General features: G+C 34.7%; 1 protein-coding gene across 1 annotated transcript in view; it reads right to left on the bottom strand.

Moving 5' to 3' along the window:
• Positions 1-26,940, bottom strand: part of KLHL4 (kelch like family member 4) — a 177,031-nt gene that overhangs the window by 13,655 nt on the left and 136,436 nt on the right. Inside the window, 5 exon segments of the mRNA XM_039221751.1 lie at positions 12,571-12,783; positions 14,518-14,680; positions 17,190-17,414; positions 21,108-21,294; positions 24,587-24,799. Of these exon segments, the coding sequence (XP_039077682.1) occupies positions 12,571-12,783; positions 14,518-14,680; positions 17,190-17,414; positions 21,108-21,294; positions 24,587-24,799 (1,001 nt within the window).

Raw genomic sequence — 26,940 nt, forward strand, 5'->3', positions numbered from 1 at the left:
ATCTTGGGAGTGCATAAATATATAAATCAATTAATATCAAACAGTGAAACTCACTGATAACAATACAATAATAGTAGGGGACTTTAATACTCCACTTACAGCAATCTCAGGTCATCTAACCAGAACATATTAGTAGAACATCAAAAAGGGAACAATGGATTTGAATGACACACTGAACCAGATGGATTGAACAGGCATATTCAGAACATTTCCTAATAAAGCAGCAGAATAAACACTTTTTTCAAGCGCACATGAGACTTTCTGCAGAATAGATCATATACTGGGTCACAAATCATGCCTCAAAAGTACAAATGATTGAGATCATACCATGCATATTTTTAGACCATAACACTATGAAACTCAAAATCAACCACAAGAAAAATTTGAAAAGATCATAAATACATAGAGGCTAAAGAGCATCTTACTAAAGAATGAATGAGGTATCTAGGAAATTAAAGAAGTAATAAAAATACATGGCAGCATATGAAAATAAAAACACAATAGTTCAAAATATTTGGGATGCAGCAAAAGTGGTCAGAAGAGGGAAGCATATAACATCACAGGTCTACTTCAAGAAGCAAGAAAAGTCTCAAATACACAACCTAAACTTACATATAAAGGAGCTACAAATGGAAGAGCAAATGAAGACCCTCAAGAAGTTCTGGATAGAAGGAACTTTCTTAAACGTCCTAAAAGCCATCTATGAGAAGCCCTCAGCTAACATCATCCTCAACAGGGAAAAACAGAGCATTATTCCTGAAATCAGAAACACGACAGGGATGTCCACTCTCACCACTGTTGTTTAACAGAGTGCTGAAGTCATAGCATCAGCAATCAGACAACAAAAGGAAATAAAAAACATCAGAATTGGAAAAGAAGTCAAACTTTCACTTTTTGCAGAGAATACCCGACAGACTCGACCAGAAGCCTACTATGACTGATTCGTGATTTTAGTAAAGTTTCAGGTTACAAAATCAACGTACAGAAGTAAGTTGCATTTTTATACACCAATAACGAAGCAACAGAAAGAGAAACCAAGAAACTGATACCATTCGCAATTGCACCAAAGCCCATAAAATACCTAGAAATAAACCTAACCAAAGATATAGGAGATCTGTATGATGAAAACTAGAGAAAACTTATGAAGGAAATTGAAGAAGACACAAAGAAATGAAAAAACATTCCATGCTCATGGATAGGAAGAATAAATACTGTAAAAATGTCATTACTACCCAAAGCAATCTACACATTCAATTCAATCCCAATCAAAATTGCACCAGCATTCTTCTCAAAGCTAGAACAAACTATCCTAAAATTGGTATGGAACCACAAAAGACCCTGAAGAGCCAAAGTAATATTGAAGAAGAAAACCAAAACAGGAGGCATCACCATCCCAGACTTTAGCCTCTACTACAAAGTTGTCATCATCAAGACAGTATGGTATTGACACAAAAACAGACGTATACAAATGTATAGCCAATTAATCATTGACAAAGCAGGAAAAAGTATCCAATGAAAAAAACAGCCTCTTTAACAGATGGTGCTGGGAGAACTGGACAGCAACATGCAGAAGAAAACTAGATCATTTTCTCATATCATATACAAAAATAAATACAAAATGGATAAAGAACCTGAATGTGAGACAGGAAACCATCAAAACTCTGGAGTTGAGAAAGCAGGAAACAACCTCCTTGACCTCAACCGCAGCAATTTCTTACTTGACATGTCCCCAAAGGCAAGGGAATCAAGAGCAAAAATGAACTATTGGGACCTCATCAAGATTAAAAGCTTCTGCACCATAAGGGAAATAATCGATAAAACTAATAGGCAACCAACGGAATGTGAAAAGATAGTTACAAGTGACATATTGGATAAAGGGCTAGTATCCAAAATATATAAGGAACTCACCAAACTCCACACCCAAAAAACAAATAATCCAGTGAAGAAATGGGTGGAAAACATGAACAGGTATTTCTCCAAAAAGGACATCCAGATGAAACAATGCTCAGTGTCCCTCGTCATCAGGGAAATACAAATCAAAACCACACTGAGATAACATCTCACGCCAGTCAGAGTGGCTAAAATGAACAAATCAGGAGACTATAGATGCTGGTGAGGATGTATAGAAATGGCACCCTCCTACACAGTTGGTAAACTGGTGCAGCCCCTCTGGAAAACAGTGTGGAGTTTCCACAAAAATTTAACAATAGAACTCCCCTATGACCCAGCAATAGCACTGCTAGGAATTTACCCAAGGGATAGAGGAGTGCTGATGCATAGGGGCACATAGATCCCAATGTTCATAGCAGCACTCTCAACAATAAGCAAATCATGGAAAGAGCCTACGTGTCCACCAACTGATGAATGGATCAAGAAGATGTGGTTTATCTATACAATGGGATACTACATGGCAATGAGTAAAAATGAAATCTGGCCATGTGTAGCAACATGGATGGACCTTGAGGGTGTTATGCTGAACGAAATGTCAGGCAGAGAAGGACAGATACCATATGTTTGCACGTATAGGTGGATTAGGAGGAACTTAATGCAGGACCATGGGCGAGGAGAAGGGGAAAAAATAGTTGGGGAGAGGAAGGGAGGAAAACCATGATAACAATGTTCAGAACATTTTATGAATGTTCTGAACTTTAATGCTGAGAACAAACTGAGGGTTGGTGGGGGTGGGGGAGAGTGGAAGTGGGGTGATGGGCATGGAGGAGGGCACTTGTTTGGATGAGCACTAGGTGTTATATGGAAACCAAGTTGACAATAAACTAAGAAAAAATAACTAAAATAGAGTAAAATAAAAATAAAAAGCTACTGGTTCAACTAAAAAATCTCCTAGCAAACTAAATCCAGGGCTAAATGGTTTCAAAGGGGTTTCTTACCAAACATTTAAGTAAGAGTTAATATCTATTCTCAAACCATTACAAAAAAACAGAAAAGGGAAGAAAATGCCCAAACTCATTATAAGAGGCCAGAATTACTTTTATTCCAAATCCAGAAAGGAACCCACGAAAAGTAAATTTATAGGCCAATATCCCTGGTGAATGTGGATACAAAAATTTTCAAAATGATGCTAGTCAATTGAATCCAACGTACATTAAAATAATTATTCAACTCAATCATGTGGGAATAAATCCTGGGCTGAAAGCATGGTTCAATATTTACAAATAAATTAACATGATACACCACATTAATAAAGAAAGGATAAGGATCATATGATTCTGTCAATAACGCAAAATTAGCATTTGAAAAATACAGCATTAATTTCTTGATAAAACCCCTCAATAAAGCAGGAATATACAGAACATAACTCAACAATATAAAGACGTTTGGCTAATTTCATCTTCAAAGGAGAAAAACTGAGAGTTTTTCTTTTATGATCAGGAATAAGACCAGAATGTCCACTCTCACTATTGCTATTTAACACAGTACTGAAAGTCCTAGCCTTAGCAATCAGAAACACAAAAATAAAGGCGTCCAAATAGGCAAGGGAGTGGTCAAACATTCATTATTGATAGATGGCATGATATTCTGTGTAGAATAGTGAAAGACTCCGTTAAAAACTTGCTAGAACTGATACAAGAATTCAGGTAAGTCGCAGGATACAAAATTAACATGCAGAAATCTGTTTCCTTTCTATATGCCAATAATGAAGCAGCAGAAAAAATAAATCAAGGAACTGATTCCATTTACAATTGCACCAAAAACCATAAGATACTTAGGAATAAACCTAAATAAAGAGGTAAATATCTATACTCTAAAAACTGTAGAACACTTACAAAAGAAATTGAACAGGACCAAAAGAAATGGAAAATATTCCATACTCGTGTATTGGAAGAACAAATACTGTTAAAATGTCTTTACTATCCAAAGTAATGTACAGATTTAATGCAATTCATATCAAAATATCACCAGCATTTTTCACAAAGCTAGGAAACACAGTCCTGAAATTTGTATAGAACCACAAAACACCCCTAGTAGACAAAGAAATCTTGAAAAAGAAAAGCAAACCTGGAGACATCACAATTGTGGACTTTAAGCTATATTACAAAGCTGTAGTCCTCAAACAAGTACTGTATTGACATCAAAAAACAGCCTCATAGATCAATGGAACAGAATAGAAAGCACAGAAATGGGTCCACAACTATATGGTAAACTAATCTTTGACAAAGCAGAAAAGGATATCCAATGAAAAAGAGAGTTTCTTCAACAAATGTTGAGGAAACTGAAATGCAAAATTAGTGAAATTGGACCATTTTTTTACACCATACACAAAAATTAATTCAAAATGGATGAAAGGTCTAAATGTGATACCTGAAATCATCAAAATCTTAGAATCTTAGAGATATCTGTATCTCCCTCTCTCTCTGCCCCTTCCCCGCTTGCACTCTGTATCTCTCTGCCTCTCAAAAATAAATAAAAATGTTACAATTTTTTTAAACATCCTACAGGAAAACACAGGCAGCAACCTCTTTCACTTCAGCTGCAATAACTTCTTACTAGACATGTCTCTGGAGGCAAGGGAAACAAAAGCAAATATGAACTACTGGGACTTCATCAAGATAAAACCTTATGCACCGTGAATAAAGCAATGAAAACTAAAAGGCAATTTACAGAATGGGAGATGATATTTGCAAATGACATATCGGATAAAGAACTTATCCAGCTCAGCACCCCAAAAATAAATAATCTAGTTAAGAACTAAGCAGAAGGCATGAACACACTATTTTCCAAAGAAGACACCCAGTTGGCTAGAGACACATGAAAAGAAGCTCAACATCACTCATCATCACGGAAATACAAAATCAAAAACACAATGAGATAACACCTCACACCTGTAAGAAAGGCTAAAGTTAACATAGTAAACAACAGATGTTGGCGACGATATGAAGAATGAGGAACCCTATTACACTTTTGGTGGGAATGCAAATGTGCAGCCCCTCTGGAAAACAGTATGGAGTTTTCTCAAAAAGTTAAAAGCATAACCTCCATATGAACCAGCAATTGTGCTACTAGGTATTTACACAAAGGATAAAAAATACTGACTCAAAGAGGCACATACACTTAATGTTTATAGCAGATTTATCAACAACAGCCAACCTATGGAAAGAGTCCATATGTTCATTGACTAATGAATGGATAAAGATAATGGGGTAGATACATACAGTGGGATATTAGCTATCAAAAAGAATGAAATCTTGGCATTTATAATAACAAGTATAAAGCTAGAGTGTATTATGCTAAGCAAAATAAGTCAGCCAGAGAAAGTCAAATACCACATGATTTTAGTCGTATGTGGAATTTAAGAAAGAAAACAGATGAAAGAAACAAATAAAAGAGAGAGGGAAGCAAACCATAAGATACTTTTAACTATAGAGAACAAACTGAGGGTTCATGGAGAGAGCTGGGTGGTGGATGGGTTAATGGGTGATGGGCACTAAGGAGGATGCTTGTTGTGATTAGCATTATATGTTATATGTAAGTGATGATTCACTAAATTCTACAACTGAAACCAATTTTACCATATATGTTCACTAACTAGAATTGAAATAAAAGCTTAAAAAGTAAAATAAAACATTGATAAGAGAAATTGAAAACTACACAACAAATGGAAAGGTATTCCATGCTCGTGGATTGGAAAAATTAATATTTTAATATGTCCTTATTTCCAAAGTGATATACATGCATATGCAATCACTGTTACAGTATGAAAAGCATTTTTCATAGAATAAAATAAACAAGTTTAAAATTTTTATGGAAATACAAAAGGCCCAAATAACCAAAGCAATCCAGAAAGAATAACAAAGTTGTATGTATCACAAAACTCCAGATTTCAAGATGTACTACACAACTATAGGCATCAAAATAGTATGGTAGTGGCACAGAAATAGACATATAGGGCAATGGTTCAGGAAAGAGAGCTCAGACACAAATCTACTATTATGTGGTTAATTAGTCTATGACAAAGAGTGCAAGAATATACAATGGGAAAAGACAGTCTCTAAGAAGTCATGTGAACACTGCACAGGAACATTTAAGAGAATGGAACTGGACCACTTTCCAACACCATACACCAAATGAAATTCAAAAAGGAATAAAGACCTAAGTGTAAGACCTGAAACCATAAAACTCCTAAAAAAGAACACAGGCAGTAATCTCCTGGACACAAACCTTAGCCACATTTTTCTAGAGGGGTTTCCTAAAGCAAGGAAAACAAAGGCAAAAATAAACCAAAAGACCACGTTAAATTAAAAAGCCTTTTCACTGCTAAGGAAACCATCAACAAAACTGAAAGACAATCTACTGAATACTAGAAGTTATTTGCAAATGATGTACCCGATAAGCAGTTAATATCCAAAATATATAAAGAAGTCTTTTTTTTTTTTTTTTTATTTCTAGGAGAGAGAGAGAGAGACAGCGTGAGCAGGGGAGGGTCAGAGAGAGTGGGAGATACAGACTCTGAAATAGGCTCCAGGCTCTGAGCTGGCAGTCAGCACAGAGCCCGACGTGGGGCTCGAACCCACGAACCGCGAGATCATGACCTAAGCGAAAGTCGGACGCTTAACCGACTAAGCCACCCAGGCGCCCCAAGAAGTCTTATAGCTCAATACGAAAAAACTAAACAATATGATTTAAAAATGGGCAAAGCACCTGAATAGACATTTTTTCCAAAAAAGACATTCAGATATCCAACAGACACTTGAAAAGATGCACAATGTCAGTAATTATCAAGGAAATGGAAATCAAACCACAATCAGATATCACCTTACACCTTTCAGAGGGGCTAAAATAAAAAAAAAGCACATTAAGTAACAAGTGTTGGTGAGGATGTGGAGGAAAAGGAACCTGATATACTGTAGTTGTGAATGTAAACTGGTGCAGTCACTGTGGAAAACAGTATGAAAATTCTTCAAAAATTCAAAAATATTAATACCATACAATCCAGTAATTCCATTAATGTGTGAAATTACACAAAGTAAATGAGAATCTTAATTCAAAAAGTTATATGCACCCCTATGTTTATTGCAGAATTATTTATAATAGCCAAATATGGAAGCATCCTAAATGTCCATCAATAGATATATAGATAAGGAAGGCATACACACACACACACACACTAGAATACTGTGGAGCCATAAAAAAAAAGAAATAATGAGATTTTGCCATTTTTGAAAACAAAGGTGGACTAAAACTGTATTATGCTCAGTGAAAAAAGTCAAACTGCGAAAGCCAAATACCATATGATTGGACTCATATGTAGAATCTAAGAAAAAAATGAAAACAACAAAAACAAAAAACAGTGTCATGTCTGTAAATACAGAGAGCAAAGTGATGGTTGCCAGAGGGGAAGGAGTTGTGGGTATGGGCAAAATGGATGAAAAGAAGTGGGAGATAGAGTCTTCTGGTTATGGAATGAATGGCATGGGGATAAGAGTAACAGCATAAGAAATATAGTCAATGATATCAAATAGTGTTAGCATTATAATAGCAATGGTATCTACACTTGTGGTTAACATAGCATGATGCATAAACTTGTTGAGTCACTATGTTGTACACCTAAAAGTAATGAAGCATTGTCAATTATACCCAATTAAAAAATCTAACAATATCAAATACCCAAATGATTTTACAAATCACATGAAATGAATTTCTTTAATCCATAAACAAAAAAAGAGGGAACATATTAGTACCAATTTTATGGGGAAAAAAGATTTAAAGAGAGTGCTATGAACATTTGTACACCAACTATTTGGATAACCTTGATTAAATGGACACATTTCTAGAAATACACAATGTACCAATATTGATCCATCATGAAACAGAAAATCTGAACAGAGCTATGATTTTAAGAAGATCAAGTCTCCCCACAGATTAATCAAAAGTGTCCAACAAAAGAAAGCCTTGGCCCACATGGCTTTATTGGTGAATTATCTCTAACATTTAGATAATTCTTTCTAACATATTGGAGAAGTAACACTTCTAAGGTTATTCTCTAAAGTAACCATCACACTGACATCAAAGCCAGACAAAGACACAATAAGAAAACTACAGAACAGTATCTTTAGTGAATACTGATGCAAAAAATCTTAACATAATAATAGCAAACTGAACTCACCAGCATTATTAAAATGATAAGGCACCATAGTAAATTAGGATTTATTCCTGGAATGCAAGGAAGGGTGATCATATGAAAACCAATCAACTGACACACTGACAGAATGAAGGGAAAATTAAAACACATGATCATCTCAACTGATGCAGAAAAAAAAAAGTATGTGACAAAAATCATCATACTTTTGTGACTAAAACACTGACCAAATTAGGAATAGAAAAAAATGAATATAGTCTGTATATGGAAAACACAGGGCTAACATCATACTCAGTGGTGAAAGACTGAAGACTTTTCCTGTAAGATCAGCATGATAATTTTACCACTTTTATTCAATATGATACTGAAAATCTTAGGCAAGAAAGATATATAAAATATATCTGCATTGGAAATAAGAAATTAGACATCATTAAACAGAAAGATACCTCATGTTTCTGGACTAGAAGACTCAATATTGTGATCTACAGATTCAATGCAATCTCTAACAAAACACCACAGTATTTTTTTTTGCAGTGATACAAAATTCCACTATAAATCCAAATGAAATCTCAGGAACCCAGAATAGCTAAAATAATTTTGTAAAAGATGAAGAAAATTTGAGGTCTGACACTTCATGGTTTCAAAATTTACTACAATGCTACAGTAATAGCATTAGGGAAACTCAAATTACATCCATCAAGAGATACCACTTCAAATACATTGGGCTAACTATTAAAAAGGAAACACAAAAAATAACAACTATTGGTGATGATGTGCATAAATTGGAACACTTTAGCTTTGTTTATGGGATTATAAAATAGTGCACCTGCTATGGAATTTAGTATTCATGCTTCTCAAAAATTAAAAATAATATTAACACTTAATGTTTTCACTACTTAGTATATCCCCAAAAGAATTGAAAGCAGAGATTCAACCAGATTTTTGTACACCTATGTTCATAGTAGCAATATTTACAGTAGTAAAAAGGTGGAAGCAATCTACCTGCTCATTGATGAATGAATGAGTAAAAACAAAACATACTATGTACCTAGAATGTAATATTGTTCAGCTTTAAAAGGAAATAAATCCTGACAAATGGTATAACATGGATGAACTTTGAAGAATTATGCTATAAGTAAAATATGTCATTCACAAAAGGATAACTACATATGATTCCACCTTTTCCACTTTTATGAGGTACCTGCAATTGTCAAATTCACAGAAACAGAAAATAAAATGGTGGTTGCCAGTAGCGGAGGTGAGAGAGGAGAGGAGATTTTTTGTTTAATAAATACAGAGTTTCAGTTTGAGGAGACAAAAGAAAGATGTGAATATGAATGATGGTAACATTTTCATATTGTGAAAGTACCTAATGCCACTTAACACTTAAAAGTGGTTAAATGGTAAATTTTGTGTTATGTGTATTTTGTCACACTAAAATATAACCTAGCATTGTGAAAAGGTGACCAAGTATTACTTTCCTAACTATGGGAATAACTGGTGTGGATAATCTTAGTGTCACATGTATTTAGGTATAATACATTAAATATTTGAGAAAGTGATTGATTTTATTTATATTTTGCATAATGTTAAAATAAAATTCGGTTGCATTGCTTAATAACCATTCTCAGGAGAAGCATTTCAGATATACACTGAGTAGCAGGAAGCAGGAAGTTTAATCACTTCTAATTAAATTTTAAAGAAAAATTTGCTTTAATTCCAGTAAAATTAACATACAGTGTTATATTAGCTTCAGGTATACAATATAGTAATTCAGCAATTCTATACTACTCAGTGCTCATCATGAGATGTTTACTCTTTAATCCCCATCACGTACTTCATCCATCTACCCATTCACCTCCCCTCTTGTAATCATCAGTTTGTTTTCTAAAGTTAGGAGTCTGTTCCTTGGTTTCTCTCTCTCTCTGTCTCTCTCTCTCCTTTCCTTTGATTATTTTGTTTTTAAACTCCACATATGAGCGAAAACATATGGTATTAGTCTTTCTCTGACTTATTTCACTTAGCATAATACTTTCCAGCTCCATCCATGCTGTTGCAAATGGCAAGATGTCATTCTTTTTTATGGTTGAATAATTTTCATATATATATGAATATCACATATTCTTTTTATTTTTATTTTTTGATAGTAAGAGAGCATGAGTGAGGAGAGGGTGGAGGGAGAGGAAGAGAGGGAATATTAAGCAGGCTCCACACCCACCACAGAGTCCATGTGAGAGCCTGACCTAACCTGAAATCAAGAGTCAGATGCTTAACTTACTGAGCCACCCAGGTGTCCCTACCACATATTCTTTAACCATTCATCTGGTGATGGAAACTTAGATTGCTTCCATAATTTGTAAATAATGCTCCAATAAACATAACGGTTCATGTATTCCTTTCAATTACTATATTTGTATTTTAACAAAACTGTTAAACTGAGCCAGTTATATACTTCTATTTTTTTGGTGTTGTCTTCAACTTCTTTCCACAGTGTTTTACAGTTTTCAGGCTACAGGTCTTTCACCTATTTGGTTGTTTATTTCTAGATATCTTAATGTTTTTGGTACAATTATAAACTATACTATTTTATTAATTTTTCTTTCTGATACTTCAGTATTTGCCTATAGAAATACAATAGATATTTGTACATTGATTTTATATCCTGTAACTTTACTGAATTCTTTTAGCAATTCTAGTGGGGGTTTTTTTGTATTTGTTGGAGTCTACAGTTTTCTATATATAATATCATGCCAACTGCGAATAGTAAAACTGTTACTTCTTCCTTACCAGCTTGGATGCCTTTTATTTCATTTTATTATCTGACTGCTGTGACTTATGCTTCCAGTACTATCTATGTTGAATAAAAGTGGTGAGAGTTGACATCCTTGTTTTGTTTTTGACCTGGAAAGCTTTCAATTTTCCCCATTGAGTATTATGTTAGCTTCTAGTTTGCCATATATATGGCTTTTATTATGCTGAGGTATGTTTACTCTAAACCTCAACTTTTGGAATTTTTGTACATGAATGGATGTTGTACTTTTGCTGCATAAATTGAAATGATAATATGGTTTTTATATGATTAAACATTTAAAGAAACTGTCACAGATCAATTATTCCCTATAAGACACAAAGTATTAGTATTATGATTAAGTGGTATGTTTCTCAGAAGAAAGGACATAATATTCATATTCCTTCATTTAATCTCTTCTTCCTAAATTCTATCCTTTATATCTCTTTGGATTAATTTCTCCTAAACTGTGTTCTTTGTGATATTCCATTCTCCTCAAATGTAACTGTCCCTTCACTGCAACATAAAATCAAAAGTTTCCACCCTTACTTTCCAGGCTATCAAATGATTTGGTACTTATTTGTGCTGTGAATTGTCTCTCTAAAGTACATTTCAACCTAAAATCTCTGCTTTTGTCTACAGACCTTTCTCCTTTATAGCCATGGTTTTGGTTGTACATTTTTCTAGACCTGAAATTCCCTTAATTATATAGTGTGTGTACAAAGTACAAGTTCTACTTACTCTGTGAATTTTTGATGATATCATCCCATACTGAGCTCTGCCTTCTGAATTCTGATAACCTTACTAATTGAAATTTGTCACTTAGCCTTAGGTTAATATCTTTTAACTACTATGTTTGTTTACATATACATTTTCTATCTTGAAGGGAATGTGAATGTTATAACTAAAAATTATATGGCTAAGTAACTGAACAATCCTATCACATTTTATCTAAATGAATGCCTCCCATTCAAAGAAGTTACCTTTGGAAAATTAAATAATGCAATAGAGTTATTTTTCAGACTATAATTAACATCTCTTTTTTGGGAATTATTTGTGTATATTTTATGGTGGTAAGTCTTCATCCTTTGGGAACCAATATAATTTTTGATATAGTCATATTTATTTGAGATGGTGAATAGGTGACTGATATAGTTTGGCATTAAATTTCTTTATTCTTACATCCCTTTTACCTCATTATTTTATAGGGTAGCTATCAAACAATAAAAAATATTTTAAAGAATATATTTCTTGGGGCACCTGGGTGGCTCAGTCTGTTAAACATCTGATTTTGGCTCAAGTCATGATCTCACTTTGAGTTCAAGCCCCACATTGTGTTCCGTGTTGACAGCTCAAAGCTTAGATCCTACTTCAGATTCTGTGTCTCCCTCTGGCTTTGTCCCTCCTCTGTTCACACTCTGTCTCTCTCTCCCTCTTTCAAAAATAATAAATGCTTAAAAAAACTAAGGAATATATTTCTTATGATAGATATAAAAACGCATTAGAAAAATTTCTTCAAAATACTTTGAGCCTAGGAGTAAGTGTGCAATTTTCTAAAAGATTAATCCTCTGAAAGGATTAACACTTATTTGGAAGACTACTTTGTTAGCCTACGAATATTTCTCATTTCTGAAAAATAAATAAATAACCAAATAAATACATACAGAAATAAATCGAAACATTTTACCGTTCCACACAGTCAGAAAGCCTGGAGCAATGGTTAGAAGCAGGGGCATCATGACCCCCAGCAACATATAAGAATCCATTATATGCTGCAACTCCCACACCCCCACGTCTTTTGGACATTGGAGCACATAGACTCCACTTGTTAGTGTGGGGGTCAAAATATTCCATTGATTTAAGGCAGGAACTTCCATCACGACCACCGATAGCATATAGCCTAGAGAAAAGGAAGAGAAATGTGTGTAAAGAATTTTTAAATTGTGCATAGATTAATTTTTTTTAAAAAGCTTGTACAAAGCATTTCAAGTTTATGACTATATGTTCTACTCCCTTAGTATTTTGTAGTGGATGACCTGAATTTGTGAAAGGAATGTTAACAAAAGGCACCTGCCAAGGTCTACGCTACTCCAAACCTCTCCAGCTTCATTATTTTGTGAAAGTTTGATGCAATAGATTAAAACATCCCATGAGAAATGAAGACAGAGAAAGAAAGGAGATATCAAAAGCATTAGCTGTATTTATTAATTATACCTCAATAAATCCGGAAATTAAAATAGGAAAAAGGTAGGTTAGATGTTTCCAAAGACAACAACAACAGCAACCTTACAATTTTGGCTAGGTTCAATTGATTAGCATTAGAATCCTTCTTGTTTTTATAAACTGCTTTATTCAGTATTAAAAACATTTGTTACTAGGAAGTTTAACAATAAATAACAAAGGGAATAAGAATCAACAAACGGGATTATTTTCTAAGAAGGCATATTAGCTATCACATTTCTCCCATAAATTTTAGAATGTCAATTCTTATGATGGGAAGTATTTTCTAATCCACTTAAATTTAATCCTGCAGCAATAAAGAAGATAAACATTTACTAAACCACATGTCTATAACTTCCCTTCATGTTCAGTTGTGGATAATAGCAAGTCAGCAAAATAAAATTAAATGAGTCAAATTTGATTATTTCAGTCTATTCTGCGATAGGTAGCATATTATTTCCAAATCACCTAATATTCAGGTCAGGCCAAAGATAATCAGATGTAGGAGTATCTCAAACTCTAAGATACTGTAAGGCTGGATATCCTTTTAACTAAAAACATTTCCTACCTTTGATACAAGGTGCTAAAAACCATCTGTGCTGAAGTTTCTACTGGACCCCGCTGTATGATGAAATACTGACTTTATATATAGTCAGTACATATACACAAGGCTGTCTCATGCCACTGATCTGTCCTGGTGTCTAAAGTTGGTCATCATTTAAATCCCTCCTATATGCCAGTAATTGTTTCCAAATGTCCCTTATCAGAAAGGACATAATTACCTTGAAGAAGTAACAATTCAAGATCTTAGCAACTTTTAACTTCATCGACTTTTAATATATTACCTTGCTTTTATAGGCAAGTGATCAGGAAGGCAGAATGATTAAGATGGGACTCAGTGTGATTTTGGAGTTGGGAACCCTGAACACTCAGCACAGTGAATGATAAAGAAGAAAAATACTTGCCCTATTACAAGACTAACAAAAGTTTTAATAAGAAAAAGTCATGACTTAAGAGTGGTAACTTCTCGAGGGTAAAATTGAACTGTTGGCCTACAAAAGTGCTTCTCAAATTTAATGTGCTCACAAACCACTTGATGATCCTGTTAAAATGCAATTCTGATTCAGGAGGTCTAGGGTGGGGTTAAAATTCAGCATTTATAAATAGATCTCAGGTAATGCTGATTTTGCTGGTCCCAGGACTACACTTGAGTAGCAAGGGACTGCAGAATATTTAATTAAATGTTCATTTTAGACAAGTATTTTCCACATAATGAAGGGAAGGTTCCAACACAGGCCTTTTATTACTGATTACTAGGATGTCCTGATCATTGAGAATGCTTATTGATCACATCATTGAAGTGTTCTATCACATGACCTAGGAGTAAAGAGCATTAATGTTTTGGTTTACTCACTTATTGTTTAATGCAACAACACCAACTGTGCTCCTAGGAGTTGACATACTGGCCACATAATTCCACTGACATCCTTCAGGGTCCCATCTTTCTACAGTATTTAGATAACTCCATCCATCATGACCACCAACAGCGTACATTGGTCCTTCAAGTGTGGCTACACCTAGGAGATAAAAAAGCATGAGAGTTCACCTAGATATACTGAACAAAATGGATATTATTTTATTGTGCAAACACTGGGTGCTAAAAAAATTTGGTTTTGTTTCTTAAATGATTATGTGTATGCATTAATAATTTACTAATCTTGATATGAAACTAAATATGGACTCTTTATTTTTTTTTTACAAATAGTTTATTGTCAAGTTGGTTTCCATATAACACCCAGTGCTCATCCCCACAAGTGCCCTCCTTCATGCCCATCTCCCCCTTCCCCCCCACACACCCATCAGTCCTCAGTTTGTTCTCAGCATTCAAGAGTCTCTCATGGTTTGCTTCTCTCCTCCTCCCCCACTATTTCCCCCCTTCTTCTCCCCCATGGTCCTCCGTTAAGTTCCTCCTCATCTTCCTATACGTGCAAACATATGGTATTTGTCTTTCTCTGCCTGACTTATTTCGCTCAGCATAACACCCTCAAGGTCCATCCATGTTGCTACACATGGCCAGATTTCATTCTTTCTCATTGCCATGTAGTATTCCATCGTATAGATAAACCACATCTTCTTGATCCATTCGTCTGTTGATGGACACTTAGGCTCTTTCCATGTTTTGGCTATTGTTGAGAGTGCTGCTATGAACATTGGGGTACATGTGTCCCTATGCATCAGCACTCCCCTATCCCTTGGGTAAATTCCTAGCAGTGCTACTGCTGGGTCATAGGGAAGTCCTATTGTTAATTTTTTGAGGAACCTCCACAGTGTTTTCCAGAGGGGCTGCACCAATTTACATTCCCACCAACAGTGTAGGAGGGTGCCCGTTTCTCCACATCCTCGCCAGCATCTAGAGTCCTCTGATTTGCTCATTTTAGCCACTCTGACTGGCGTGAGGTGGTATCTCAGTGTGGTTTTGATTCATATTTCCCTGATGAGGAGGGATGCTGAGCATCGTTTCTTGTGTCTGTAGGCCATCTGGATGTCCTCTTCGGAGAAGTGTCTGTTCATATCTTCTGCCCATTAAAATGGCCTCTTAACACTAAGGAACTTTCAGGCATAATCACTGTATCATGGAAGGTTATCATTGTTGTAATACTGAAGTTCAAGGAAGTAGAACACACCCTTTCTAGGAATGTAATAGAAAGGGAAACTAATTTTTTCTGGCATAATTTCAACATCATTTTTTAAATGTAAGGGATAGATGAGATTGGGATATCTGTACTGAATCTTAAATAATTCTTAAAATTGTAGGCTAACTGTGATACATCTTTCTATTCACCGCTTTTTATTAAAGTGATAAAAAAGTTCCCATGAAATAACTCAATAAACAGGGAACTTCTGAGATTTAGTATGAATTTTGTTGCTTTAAACACTATGAATAGCCTCTATCTAACTACTTCTCTGGGAATTGACACAATTGGCCTTCTCCCCCATCTTCTTCACCATCCCAATCAGCATCTCAGGGGTATAACTTAATTACTTCTATTTTGTAGTAATATCAATTAGATTTTAAAAACCTGCTATGATTTATCTGTAAGATATGTTTTCTCAGCTCTGTCTAGGAACCAGGCTGACACAGTTGAGCTGAATAATTATATAGTCTATAATTTGATATAGACAATTTGGGGGAAAACAATACCAGTTATGACATTTCCATTTTTTAGCTGTGTAAGTCAGTTATTATACAAACAAACGAGGCAATAATTTTGCCTTTTAATCAAACTCAATGATCTTGAGAATTTATGGAGTCTAGCATGAAGAAAGAAAGATGCACCCTGACAAATATGCCGGAGAATCAAAGCTCCCAACTATTTCAGAAGTCTCCATTCCATCTTTCTTAAGCTTCTTGGAATCTCTGGCTTAAGTATAACTCAGAGTTGCTGTCAACTGAAGCAGGTTTTCTAAATATCCCTTCCTTGGACCTGCATTTCAAGGATTTTGCTGAAATACAGATTTGCCTCTTATGGGAAGGTACAGGATTCATCAAATTAGAAACAGTGACTCTCCATCATCAAGGGATTTTTTTTGTTGTTGTTGTTGTTTTTCTAAATTGAGTTTAGAAGAAAACTCCCTATTGTAGTTTTAATTATGTATTCCTTCTAAAACTTTTTCTCTTTAAAAATACTGTTTGAAGCAAGGCAAAATTAGCAAGTATGACATATGAAACAAGAAAAAATGCTTCACAGGCTTTTATCATTGCTTAATCTTTTCAGCATGTTGGAGAACTTTTGACTTAGGCTTGGCTAAATCCCAATAATATAGACTTGTGATGAGTGCTGGGTGATGTTTGGAGTTGTTGAATCACCAAATTATACACCTGAAACTAATATATGTTAGTATGAGATTGTACACCTGAAAGTAACACTGTATATTAACTATACTGGAATTAAAATAAAATAAAATAAAATAAAATAAAATAAAATAAAATAAAATAAAACTTCAGTAATGTGCAGCTGAATTTAACTTTAAAAATACTCTACTAATGATACATTTCTTACAAACTTTATAACATTAAACTCTTACCTAAACCATGCCTATGTGTTGACATGGGAGGCATCACAGTCCAGATGTTGCCAACTGGATTAAAACATTCCACAGTATTCAAAGTTTTTAAACCATCTCTTCCTCCCACGACATAGAGCTTATTATCAATCACTGCAACTCCAAACTGAAGCTTACAGCCACTCATGGTGCCAATATGTAGCCAGCTGTTCATTCTGAGGTCATATTTTTCAATTGTGGTGGTGCCTTTTAGGGGGATATTGAACAGTGGAAAAATTTCTTGTGTAAAAAATTTTAATTGTCATCGTTCACATTATATTTATATACCTGTAATTTATAGCATAGAATCAGTGATTGCAACTCAAATTAAAGTAAGTAGCCTATAAGATTCTCTAACCTGGCAGACAAGGCAAATAATAGTTTGCTACACCCAGATCCAAATGGAAGAGTCAGAATAAAACAGTTTATTTAATATACATGCTTGTATATTCATAATGGTATATTGTATACACATATATTCTTTGGGTATACTACGCTATTAGTAATACTAATACAGGTGTCAAAAACGGTAATTTACAACAAAAATTTTTCTTGGAATCTATTACTAACCCTTTACACATCCATTATGATTTTAAATACCTATGGACATTCAATATATTGATTTATACTATTTTATTTTATTCAGTTGTGTGTGTTTATTTAAAATACAAGTGACTTAAGAAACAGGAGTGAAGATTTCTTTTAAATGGACCTTTGGGGACACCTACGTTGCTCAGTCAGTTAAGTGCCTGACTCTTGATTTTAGCTCAGGTCATGATCTCAAGGTCGTGGGATCAAGCCCTGTATTGGGCTCTGTTCTCGGCATGGAGATTCTCTTTATCCCTCTACTTCTGGCCCTTCCTGTCTCTCTTTCTCTGTCTCTCACTCTCATAAATAAATAAATAAATAAATAAATAAATAAATAAATAAATGGGCTTTTGGCATTTTTTAAAATTATTTATACATTTTGAGACAGAGAGAGAGAGAGATGGGAGGGGAGGAAAGACAGGGAGGCAGAGAGAATTCCAACCAGACTCTGCACCATCAGCAGAGATTGATGCAGGGCTCAAGCTCATGAAGCAAGAGATCATGACCAGAGCTGAAACTGAGTCGGACGCTTAACTGACTGAGCCACCCAGATGTCCCAATTCACACAATTTTACATGACGGTAAAATTATGGATTATAATTTAAAATAGATTACGCTTATTTATTATTTATTTATTATTATATTTAAGAATCTAATTCTGAGATACTACTTATTTTATGTGTTAATAAAATTTCATTTTCTACTCAACTGCTAAAATGCCAGTTTTACTACCATAGCATACTATCACTATTGACATAGTAAACTGTCACTACTTCATACTTCATTCAGAATTTTTGCATCCATGGTCATCATGGATATTGGCCTGTAGTTATCTTTTTTTAGCAAAGTCTTTATCTGAGTTTGATATCACAGTATTCCAGCCTCATACAATGAATTTGAAAGTTTCCCTTCCTTTTTTTATTTTTATATTTATTTATTTATTATCTATCTATTTATTTATTTATTGTAATCGTTTGAGAAGTATGGGCATGAACTCTTCTTTAAATGTTTGGTAGAATTCACCCATGAAGCTATCCAGCCCTGGACTTCTGTTTACTGGGAGCCTTTTGGTTACTGACTCAATTTCCTTGCTGGTTATCAGCCTGTTCAAGTTTTCTATTTTCTGTGTTTCGATTTTGGTAGTTTACATGTTTCTAGGAATTGTTTTCATTTTTTTCAGATTGTCCAATTTTTTGGCATATATTTTTTCATAATATTCTCTAATTGTTTGTATTTCTGTGGTGTTGGTTGTTATTTCTCATCTTTCAATAATTATTTGATTTATTTGGGTCCTTTCCCTTTTGTTTTGACAAATCTGGCTAGAGGTTTTTCAATTTTGTTATTTTTTTTTGAACCAGTTCCTGGTTTTATTGATCTGTTTTGTTGATTTTGATTTTCTATATCATTTATTTCTGCTCTAATCTTTATTTTTTTCCTTTTCCTGGCTTTAGACTTCATTTGTTGTTTTTTCTTTTTAGCTCATTTAAGTAAATAATAAATTGTCATTTCTGTAAGCAGTGCTTTTTACCAGTCATTCACAAGAGCTGCTGCTATATTTTAGTAAAATTTGATTTTGCACAACAAGGAAGTTTCTGATTAATTACCTAGGTGGGAAATGAAGAATTATTATTCACACATATATTGTACCTAAGGCAGATTTTGACATATTTAGGGAATTTCATTCCAAATACATAGTCAACCATAGGAATAAGTGAAAAACACTTTTCTTTTTTTTCTTTTTTTTTTTTTAATATTTTTATTTATTTCTAGGAGAGAGAGAGCGTGAACAGGGGAGGGTCAGAGAGAGAGGGAGACACAGACTCTGAAACAGGCTCCAGGCTCTGAGCTGGCAGTCAGCACAGAGCCCGAAGCGGGGCTCGAACCCACGAACTGCGAGATCATGACCTAAGCGAAAGTTGGACGCTTAACCGACTAAGCCACCCAGGCGCCCCATACAAGCTCTTGTTTTATAAGTTTATGATTAATTGGCATGGTTCTTATACCGTCTTTTAATTTCCAGTTCTACATTTTAAAATAAGTAATTGGTTTCCCGTAGCACAGAATTTTGACTTTTGCATTATTTTCTATAAGGTACCAAATAGCCCTTCTATGGATAATTTAGCAGATTTTAAGTAGGTTGAGTTTAATTTCTCCACAGATAAATATTAATTACAAAATCCTTTCCTCATTGTTTTGGAAACATGGGTCTACAGTCTAAGAAATAAAGTCAAAGAAGGCAGAGATGTAGAAAAATAGGTTCTCAAAGGGTTCAGGGAAGACATGATGAGTTCAGAAACTTTTCCTATGCTCTTTGATAAAATTCTTATGTAAAATCATTACTCCAAGTTTAAATTGCTGATCTTTTATCAATGTTAACAACATTACAGTCAGTCTTAAGGGTTAACTTACTTTAAGCATACACATTCCTTGTTTGTTGACCTAAGTCCCTTGGTTTGTAACAGAACTCACCTACTTACCTTAAGATTTTGTAGACCATTGACCTTAAAGAAAGAAGGACCAGAATACCCCAAAATATAAGACCTGACCATTTCTGAAAACAGTTACCATGGATGCCAGCAAGTCTGTTCAGGATTATGTTGACATATGATTTTAACAGGCACAGAACTGCCTGAACAGCAGCCTCTCCTGCTGGTGCTCATAGTCCCCACCATTACCCGCACTTTCTCCTTAAAACACTCTGGCTTCATCTAGACTGGGAAGATGGTCTTTGGAACATTAATGACCATCTTCCCAAGTTGCTGGCTTTCTGAATGAAGCAACCTCTCCTTTCCCACCATCACTTGTCTCTTGACTATTGATTTTCACATGGTAAGCAGGTGAACCTGTGTTTGGAACTCGTTCTCTGTCCCGTAGCATCAACACTTCAAGATTCTTTGTAACTAGTCTTTGAGCCTCTAACAGGATCTTGACACCAAAGAGTTAGAGATCCCTCTTTTATTTCTCTCAAAAAGCAAATATGCTTTTTATGCAAATTTGCTAAACCCTTCCATTTACTTTCAGGGAAAGTAAGTTTTCCCTGAAAACATCTTATATTGCAAAGCAAATACTCAAATATAAAAATTATTGACATAAAATAAAAGCACCTAGTAAGAGCTTAGCTAATACTAATTAAAGAATTATATCTTCTAAGATAAGGAAAAAAGTTGGAAAAGTAAATAAAGTGTGCTATCTATGAAAATTAGTTTTAGATGCACACATTTAAATATGGCTTTAATGCCACCTTCATAATGTGTGGGGTTGTGAGAACATATCTTCTTTTTTGAATAATACTTTCTAAACCGTTCCTGTTACCTTTCATAGCATCCATGCCTCCCACAGCATAAAGTGCCCCCACAGTTGATTTTCTAGGCTTTGTCCGAGGGCTTTGCATCATAGGTCGCCTGTCAGGTAAGAGATGATACTTCATAGCTTCCATTAAGAGCTTCTGACACTCAAGATCATCAGTAAACATGGAGCTGTTTTCAAGATCCACCAGTAACTGAAAAGTAATGATACATGGTATATGAAGTGAAGAACCCATCATTAAAAAGAACAGATTTCTGTTTATATAACTATGGAGAAAACGAGCTAATCCAAATGTAAAAGTGTTAGTAATTTAAGTTGCTTAGTAACATTTTTCTTAGTAACATATTTTTATGTTCACTTATGATTTCAAATTATTAACGATTTCATGATAGTAGCTACTGATATTTTCAGATTTATTTGACATATTATTCATCTTTTAAATATATACACATAAAATTTTAATAAGTGAAAGTAAAGAGATACTCATAAAATGAGTTACTGAAAACAAGCAATGTCTCCACAAAGAAACCATCTTCCAGTCTGCTGTATGAAGCTAATTAAGCAGGCACTTTATTGGTAGATTTAGAGAAATTGATACAAATATTCCCAGTTAAAATAAAGTAATATCACCCATAAAGAACTGGATTTCTATTATCAAATGACTTTTTTTTTTTAATGTTTTATTTATTTCTAGGAGAGAGAGAGAGAGACAGCGTGAGCAGGGGAGGGTCAGAGAGAGAGGGAGTCACAGACCGAAACAGGCTCCAGGCTCTGAGCTGGCATTCAGCACAGAGCCCGACGCGGGGCTCGAACCCACGAACCGCGAGATCATGACCTGAGCGAAAGTCGGATGCTTAACCGACTAAGCCACCCAGGCGCCCCTCAAATGACTTTTTAAAAATATTCTGAAAGCAGATGCTTTTTATCTATACACTTACATTTGAACATGAGTAAAGTATATGTGTTAGAAAGTAGCCAATACATTAGCAATCATAGGTGTTCCATCCTTTCTAACCATCATTACATGGCAGACAATAAGACCCGCATTGAATGGGATAACAGCTAAGTAAAATATTTTTCTTGAAAGGAGTTGAGAAGTGAAGAGCTTGTTTCAGAATTTTACCAAGGGTCATTTATATTGGTTCTTTGGCTCTACAGTATCACAGGACACTAAGAGGAATAGCAAGTAGTTTTCTGGAGTGGAAATGCTAGTCTTATTCCATAAAACTTCCCTTAACTTTCCTGTTCTCCATTGGTAAAACCCAGTTCAGTACTTATCCCACCTGTAATCTCTGATGGATCACTTTGATTGAGCTGGTGAGACCCCAAGCATTTCCTTAATGCATATGCTGCTGAAAATAAGTTCGAAATCTGGACTATTTAACTTTTTATTTCAAAATATCTTTCAAGAATTTACCATCATTTTCTTTATACATTTAGTTTCTAGAATATTTAAAGTCACTATTAAAATTGTTTTTGGAAGGACTATATTCTGTATGTCATTACCTCACCACTACCATCATTAGGAAAGTTCACAATAGTACACATTTTAAGCATAAGGCATACTCAGCGGTGGGAGGACAAAGACTATTGGTTATGTGTTAGGGCTGGAAATTTCTCCTCGTTCCAATAAAGTAAGAGAAGTCCAAACTAAGCAGTTTGCTGAAGGAACATCATATAGACAAAGCAGTGTAAAGTTAAGGGCCTCTGATCCTTTATACCAAGGCACCTCAATTTTTTGCATATCTAAGAATCATCTGGAGAACTTATTAAAACACAGATTCTTTGGCCTCTCCCCTATAAGTTGTTTCAGTAGATCTGTAGTGAGGGCCTGAGAAACTGAATTTCTAACAAGCTCTCAAGCAATGCTATGCTGCTAGTTCAGAGACATTTTGAGCAGTACTGCCTTAGAGAATCTGATAAATATTATAGATCCTCTCATCAGAGTAACACACATAAGTGTACACACATTCACATAACATAACATTCCCAATAATTCTGGGCCTTGGGTCTAAAATGACATGTATATTTTAGGGCATCTAGGTGGCTTAGTCAGTTAAGCATCTGACTTCAGCTCAGGTCATGATCTTGTGGTTTGTGAGTTCGAACCCTGAGTATCAGCCTGCTTTGGTTTCTGTGACTCCCGCTCTCTCTGCCGCTCCCTGCTCAGATTCTCTCTCTCTCTGTCTCTCAAAAATAAATAAACTTTAGGGGCGCCTGGGTGGCTCAGTCGGTTAAGTGTCCAACTTCAGCTCAGGTCATGATCTCATGGTTCGTGGGTTCGAGCCCCGTGTCAGGCTCTGTGCTGACAGCCAGCTCAGAACCTGGAGCCTGTTTCGGATTCTGTGTCTGACCCTCCTCTGCTCATGCTGTCTCTCTCTCTCTCAGAAATAAATAAAACATTAAAAAATTAAAAATAAATAAATAAACCTTAAAAATTTTAAATTACATGTACATTTTTCATTTCTCTTTTTGGTGTTACTATTGCCCTGTCCTTTGGATAAATTTGCTATACCCAAAAGGGTAGTCAATGTTCTTTCATTGCATATGGATAGATTCTCAATAGTAAATATGTAGTTCCATGGATTTAATTAATATATAAAAGTAAAAAAGGTAGAGAAATAATCAGTAAATTAATACTCTATTTTTAATGCTAACATTTAACATTTAATTGTTGAAATTGATTAATTTTAATGGTTAGAAACTACTGATCCACTAAATGTAGACATCCCCTCTTTCCATGTAGATGATCTTTGATGACTTTAGTCACAGGCTGTATAATATATGAAATGTGCATATGTGCAATATATTCATATGTGTGATATATAAGTGATATCTTCTATTGATCAATTTGTTACAGAAAAAATATGGTTGTCATCAATGTTAGAAGTATATAGTGAGACTGCACTCCAACCTCACTGAACTTCACTTACTAAAATTCAGTATGAGGTAGGTCAATCCTAAATCATATCCAAGAGTGTTTGTTTGTTTTTAGATCATTTTTACTATAATCCTTCAGCATGCATGATGAGGATGCAATTATAATGATGCTGTAGTGCATGTGAAGTTTTATGGTATTCTTTCAATCGTAGCAGCTAAGTAACCATGTTAGTAAGTATTATCCAGACTCTAACTCCTTCTTAGACTCTCCTCTGGGATGTTTATACTGGTTATTATCAGCATGTCTAGAAGGAAAGAAAAAAGAGCCTGATCATTTTCTTTGCTTCTTACGAGTGCTGTTTGGTGAGAGAGGAAACAAACTAATGAATATGCTAAAATTTAAGGATTATCTGTAGTTTATTTTTAATCCTTATTTTCTTTCTTCATAAAATATAGTGCAAATTAAAGATTGGATATGTACTTCTGTGAAATATGTACACTGCAATTAACAGAAATCCTCTGAATAAAATAAAATCAGATGAAATGAATGGATTAAGGCCTAGTGGTAGTTTAGAATTATATGCTACATTGGTAAATTTCCATACCTGTGGTGGAAGTAATGGCAGTCTGATAAAAGAAAGCAACATTGCTAGGTCTCTTTGCCTAGCCTGCATGTCATACCCCACCCACTGCATTAAAGCATGGAAAATTGTTTCTTCATCAGGCACATTAATGTCATCACTGCATAGAAGTTTTGAAATTTCATTAGCTGGAAGCAGGAGGAATTCTTGGTTCTTTATTACTTCAATGAAGTGTTCCTACAAAAGAAAGGTCTCCTACTGAAACATTGTACTTTAGAAACTTCTTAACAAACAAAATAAACATATGAAGACATTTTACTCTGTTAAAATTCAGAAAAGGCCATAAAGATACATATATGCATTGATAACAAATAAGTGCTATTGTTGCCTGTGACAGAGGCCATAGGGAGACTTCTGAAGTTGAGGAGCCAAATGTTTCCATTAGGAGTTATTTACTGAATACAAGAAAAGGCTGTAACTTCTTCACAGGTTGTATGAATAGTGTCTGATTTGATTCCAGTGTTTTTCTCTCCCAGCTGTTGTAGGTGGCAACAGCTTATGACTCCAGAAGTGATTGGTATTCAGTTGGTCTTTAGCCAAAAACCTTAAGAGGAAGGAAGGCTGGAAACTTTCAACGTGGAGGCTACCTTAAAGACCTGGGAGAGGTAGCTCTGGCTGTGCATTTGAGGGGCAACATACTGAGATGAGATAGATTGATGTAAAACTCTCTTCTCTTATGGAAAAGCATGATCTTCTATTAAACAAGGCAATGATATATTTTATAATAGATGACAATATACATATTTAGGATAATCTAAAAGAGACTCCAATGGAGATTTTTTTTTATGGAGGGGAGTGGGGCTTTCTTTTAAAGTTTATACATTATTCCTTATTTGTCTCTTCTGTTACAGTGTTGTACTTTATCAAGTATCAAATTTCAGGTAACCGTGCTTCAATTTTTTTCATCAAGACACCACTACATTTTTCTTATATATAATGTTAGATATTTTTTCTATGACAACGCAATGATCGTTTTTAACATTTTTTTATAGTAAAAGTCTCAAGTTTTAAATGTGATAAACTATACTTCCAAAATGGAGATAAACATGTCTAGTCGGTAATTTATGTTGCACAACAGATAGATATTTCTTAAAGCAGCTTAAAACAGCCTCTAAATAAATTGAGGAGATCTTGAATGGATCAAATCACTCCCTCATCTCCACTCTTAGTTTAGTTATCATGGAAACGAGTTAGCTTAATAGTAAAGTTATTCATACAAAAAACATCATTTGATAGACCCATCAGGAAGCTCTGTTACCATAAATCCCAAGCTAACTTGCCTATTTAAGTGAAGATCCCTCTTGTGACAAAGGCAAACAATTAAGAGAGGATTGTTACTTTTACTGTAGCAGATTTCCCTGGTTGAAAACCCTGTCACCTACAGCAAAATAAAGGAACTAGTACCACAACTAATAACATTACACTTGTACAGCACATCCCATTTTTACAAACATTAAATCAGAAAAATACTAAGTCATTACCAATGTGAACTTCTGGGAGGTGATATTATTTTATTCTGATGAAACTACAGGCTATCTAAATTGTTTGATCGTCTGTGCAATAAATAGCAAAGTATACACTCAAATCTTCAGGTCTACTCCATTTTGCTCAACACTACAACTGTCTTTCAGAAGTGATATAAATTTTATCAATGTATTAAGAAAAAGATAAAACATTCCTAAAATTATGGTTACCTACTACTGGTAGTGGATATAAACTCTGAGAGCTTGTATCATTATGTTAATATTATGGCAAACCTTGTATCTCTTTCTCCTTTCTATCCACTTTCCAACAGAAGAAAAGAAAAATAGAAAATAAGATAAAAACAGAGAGGGAGGCAAACCATAAGAGACTCTTAAATAGAGACAATAACTTGAGGATTGCTGGAGGGGAGATAGGTGGTGGGATGGGTTAAATGGGTGATGGACATTAAAGATGAGCCCATCCTTAGTGGGAATGGGCATCCTTAATGATAATGGGCATCGATTAACAGGTAATGTTGGGAAGAGCACTGGGTGTTATACGTAAGTGATGAATCACTGAGTACTACTCCTGATACCAATAATACACTATATGTTAACCAACTTGAGTTTAATTGATACATTTAAATTATTAAAAAACAAAACGAGAGAGAGAGAGAGAGAGAGAGAGAGAGAGAGAGAGAGAGAGAGAGAGAATGAGAAACTGGCCCAGTATGTAAAACCTACTAAGTGGCTAATGTGGATCATAGACGAATATATCAAATTTGATTATGTATTGGGCAAAGTTAAGAAATGATTCAAATAGTTTATATGATGGTCGTATTTATAGTAAGAAAG

Source organism: Hyaena hyaena, unplaced genomic scaffold, assembly GCF_003009895.1.
Source record: "Hyaena hyaena isolate Hyena2069 unplaced genomic scaffold, ASM300989v1 scaffold_1017, whole genome shotgun sequence".
In the NCBI taxonomy this organism is placed as follows: Eukaryota; Metazoa; Chordata; class Mammalia; order Carnivora; family Hyaenidae; genus Hyaena; species Hyaena hyaena.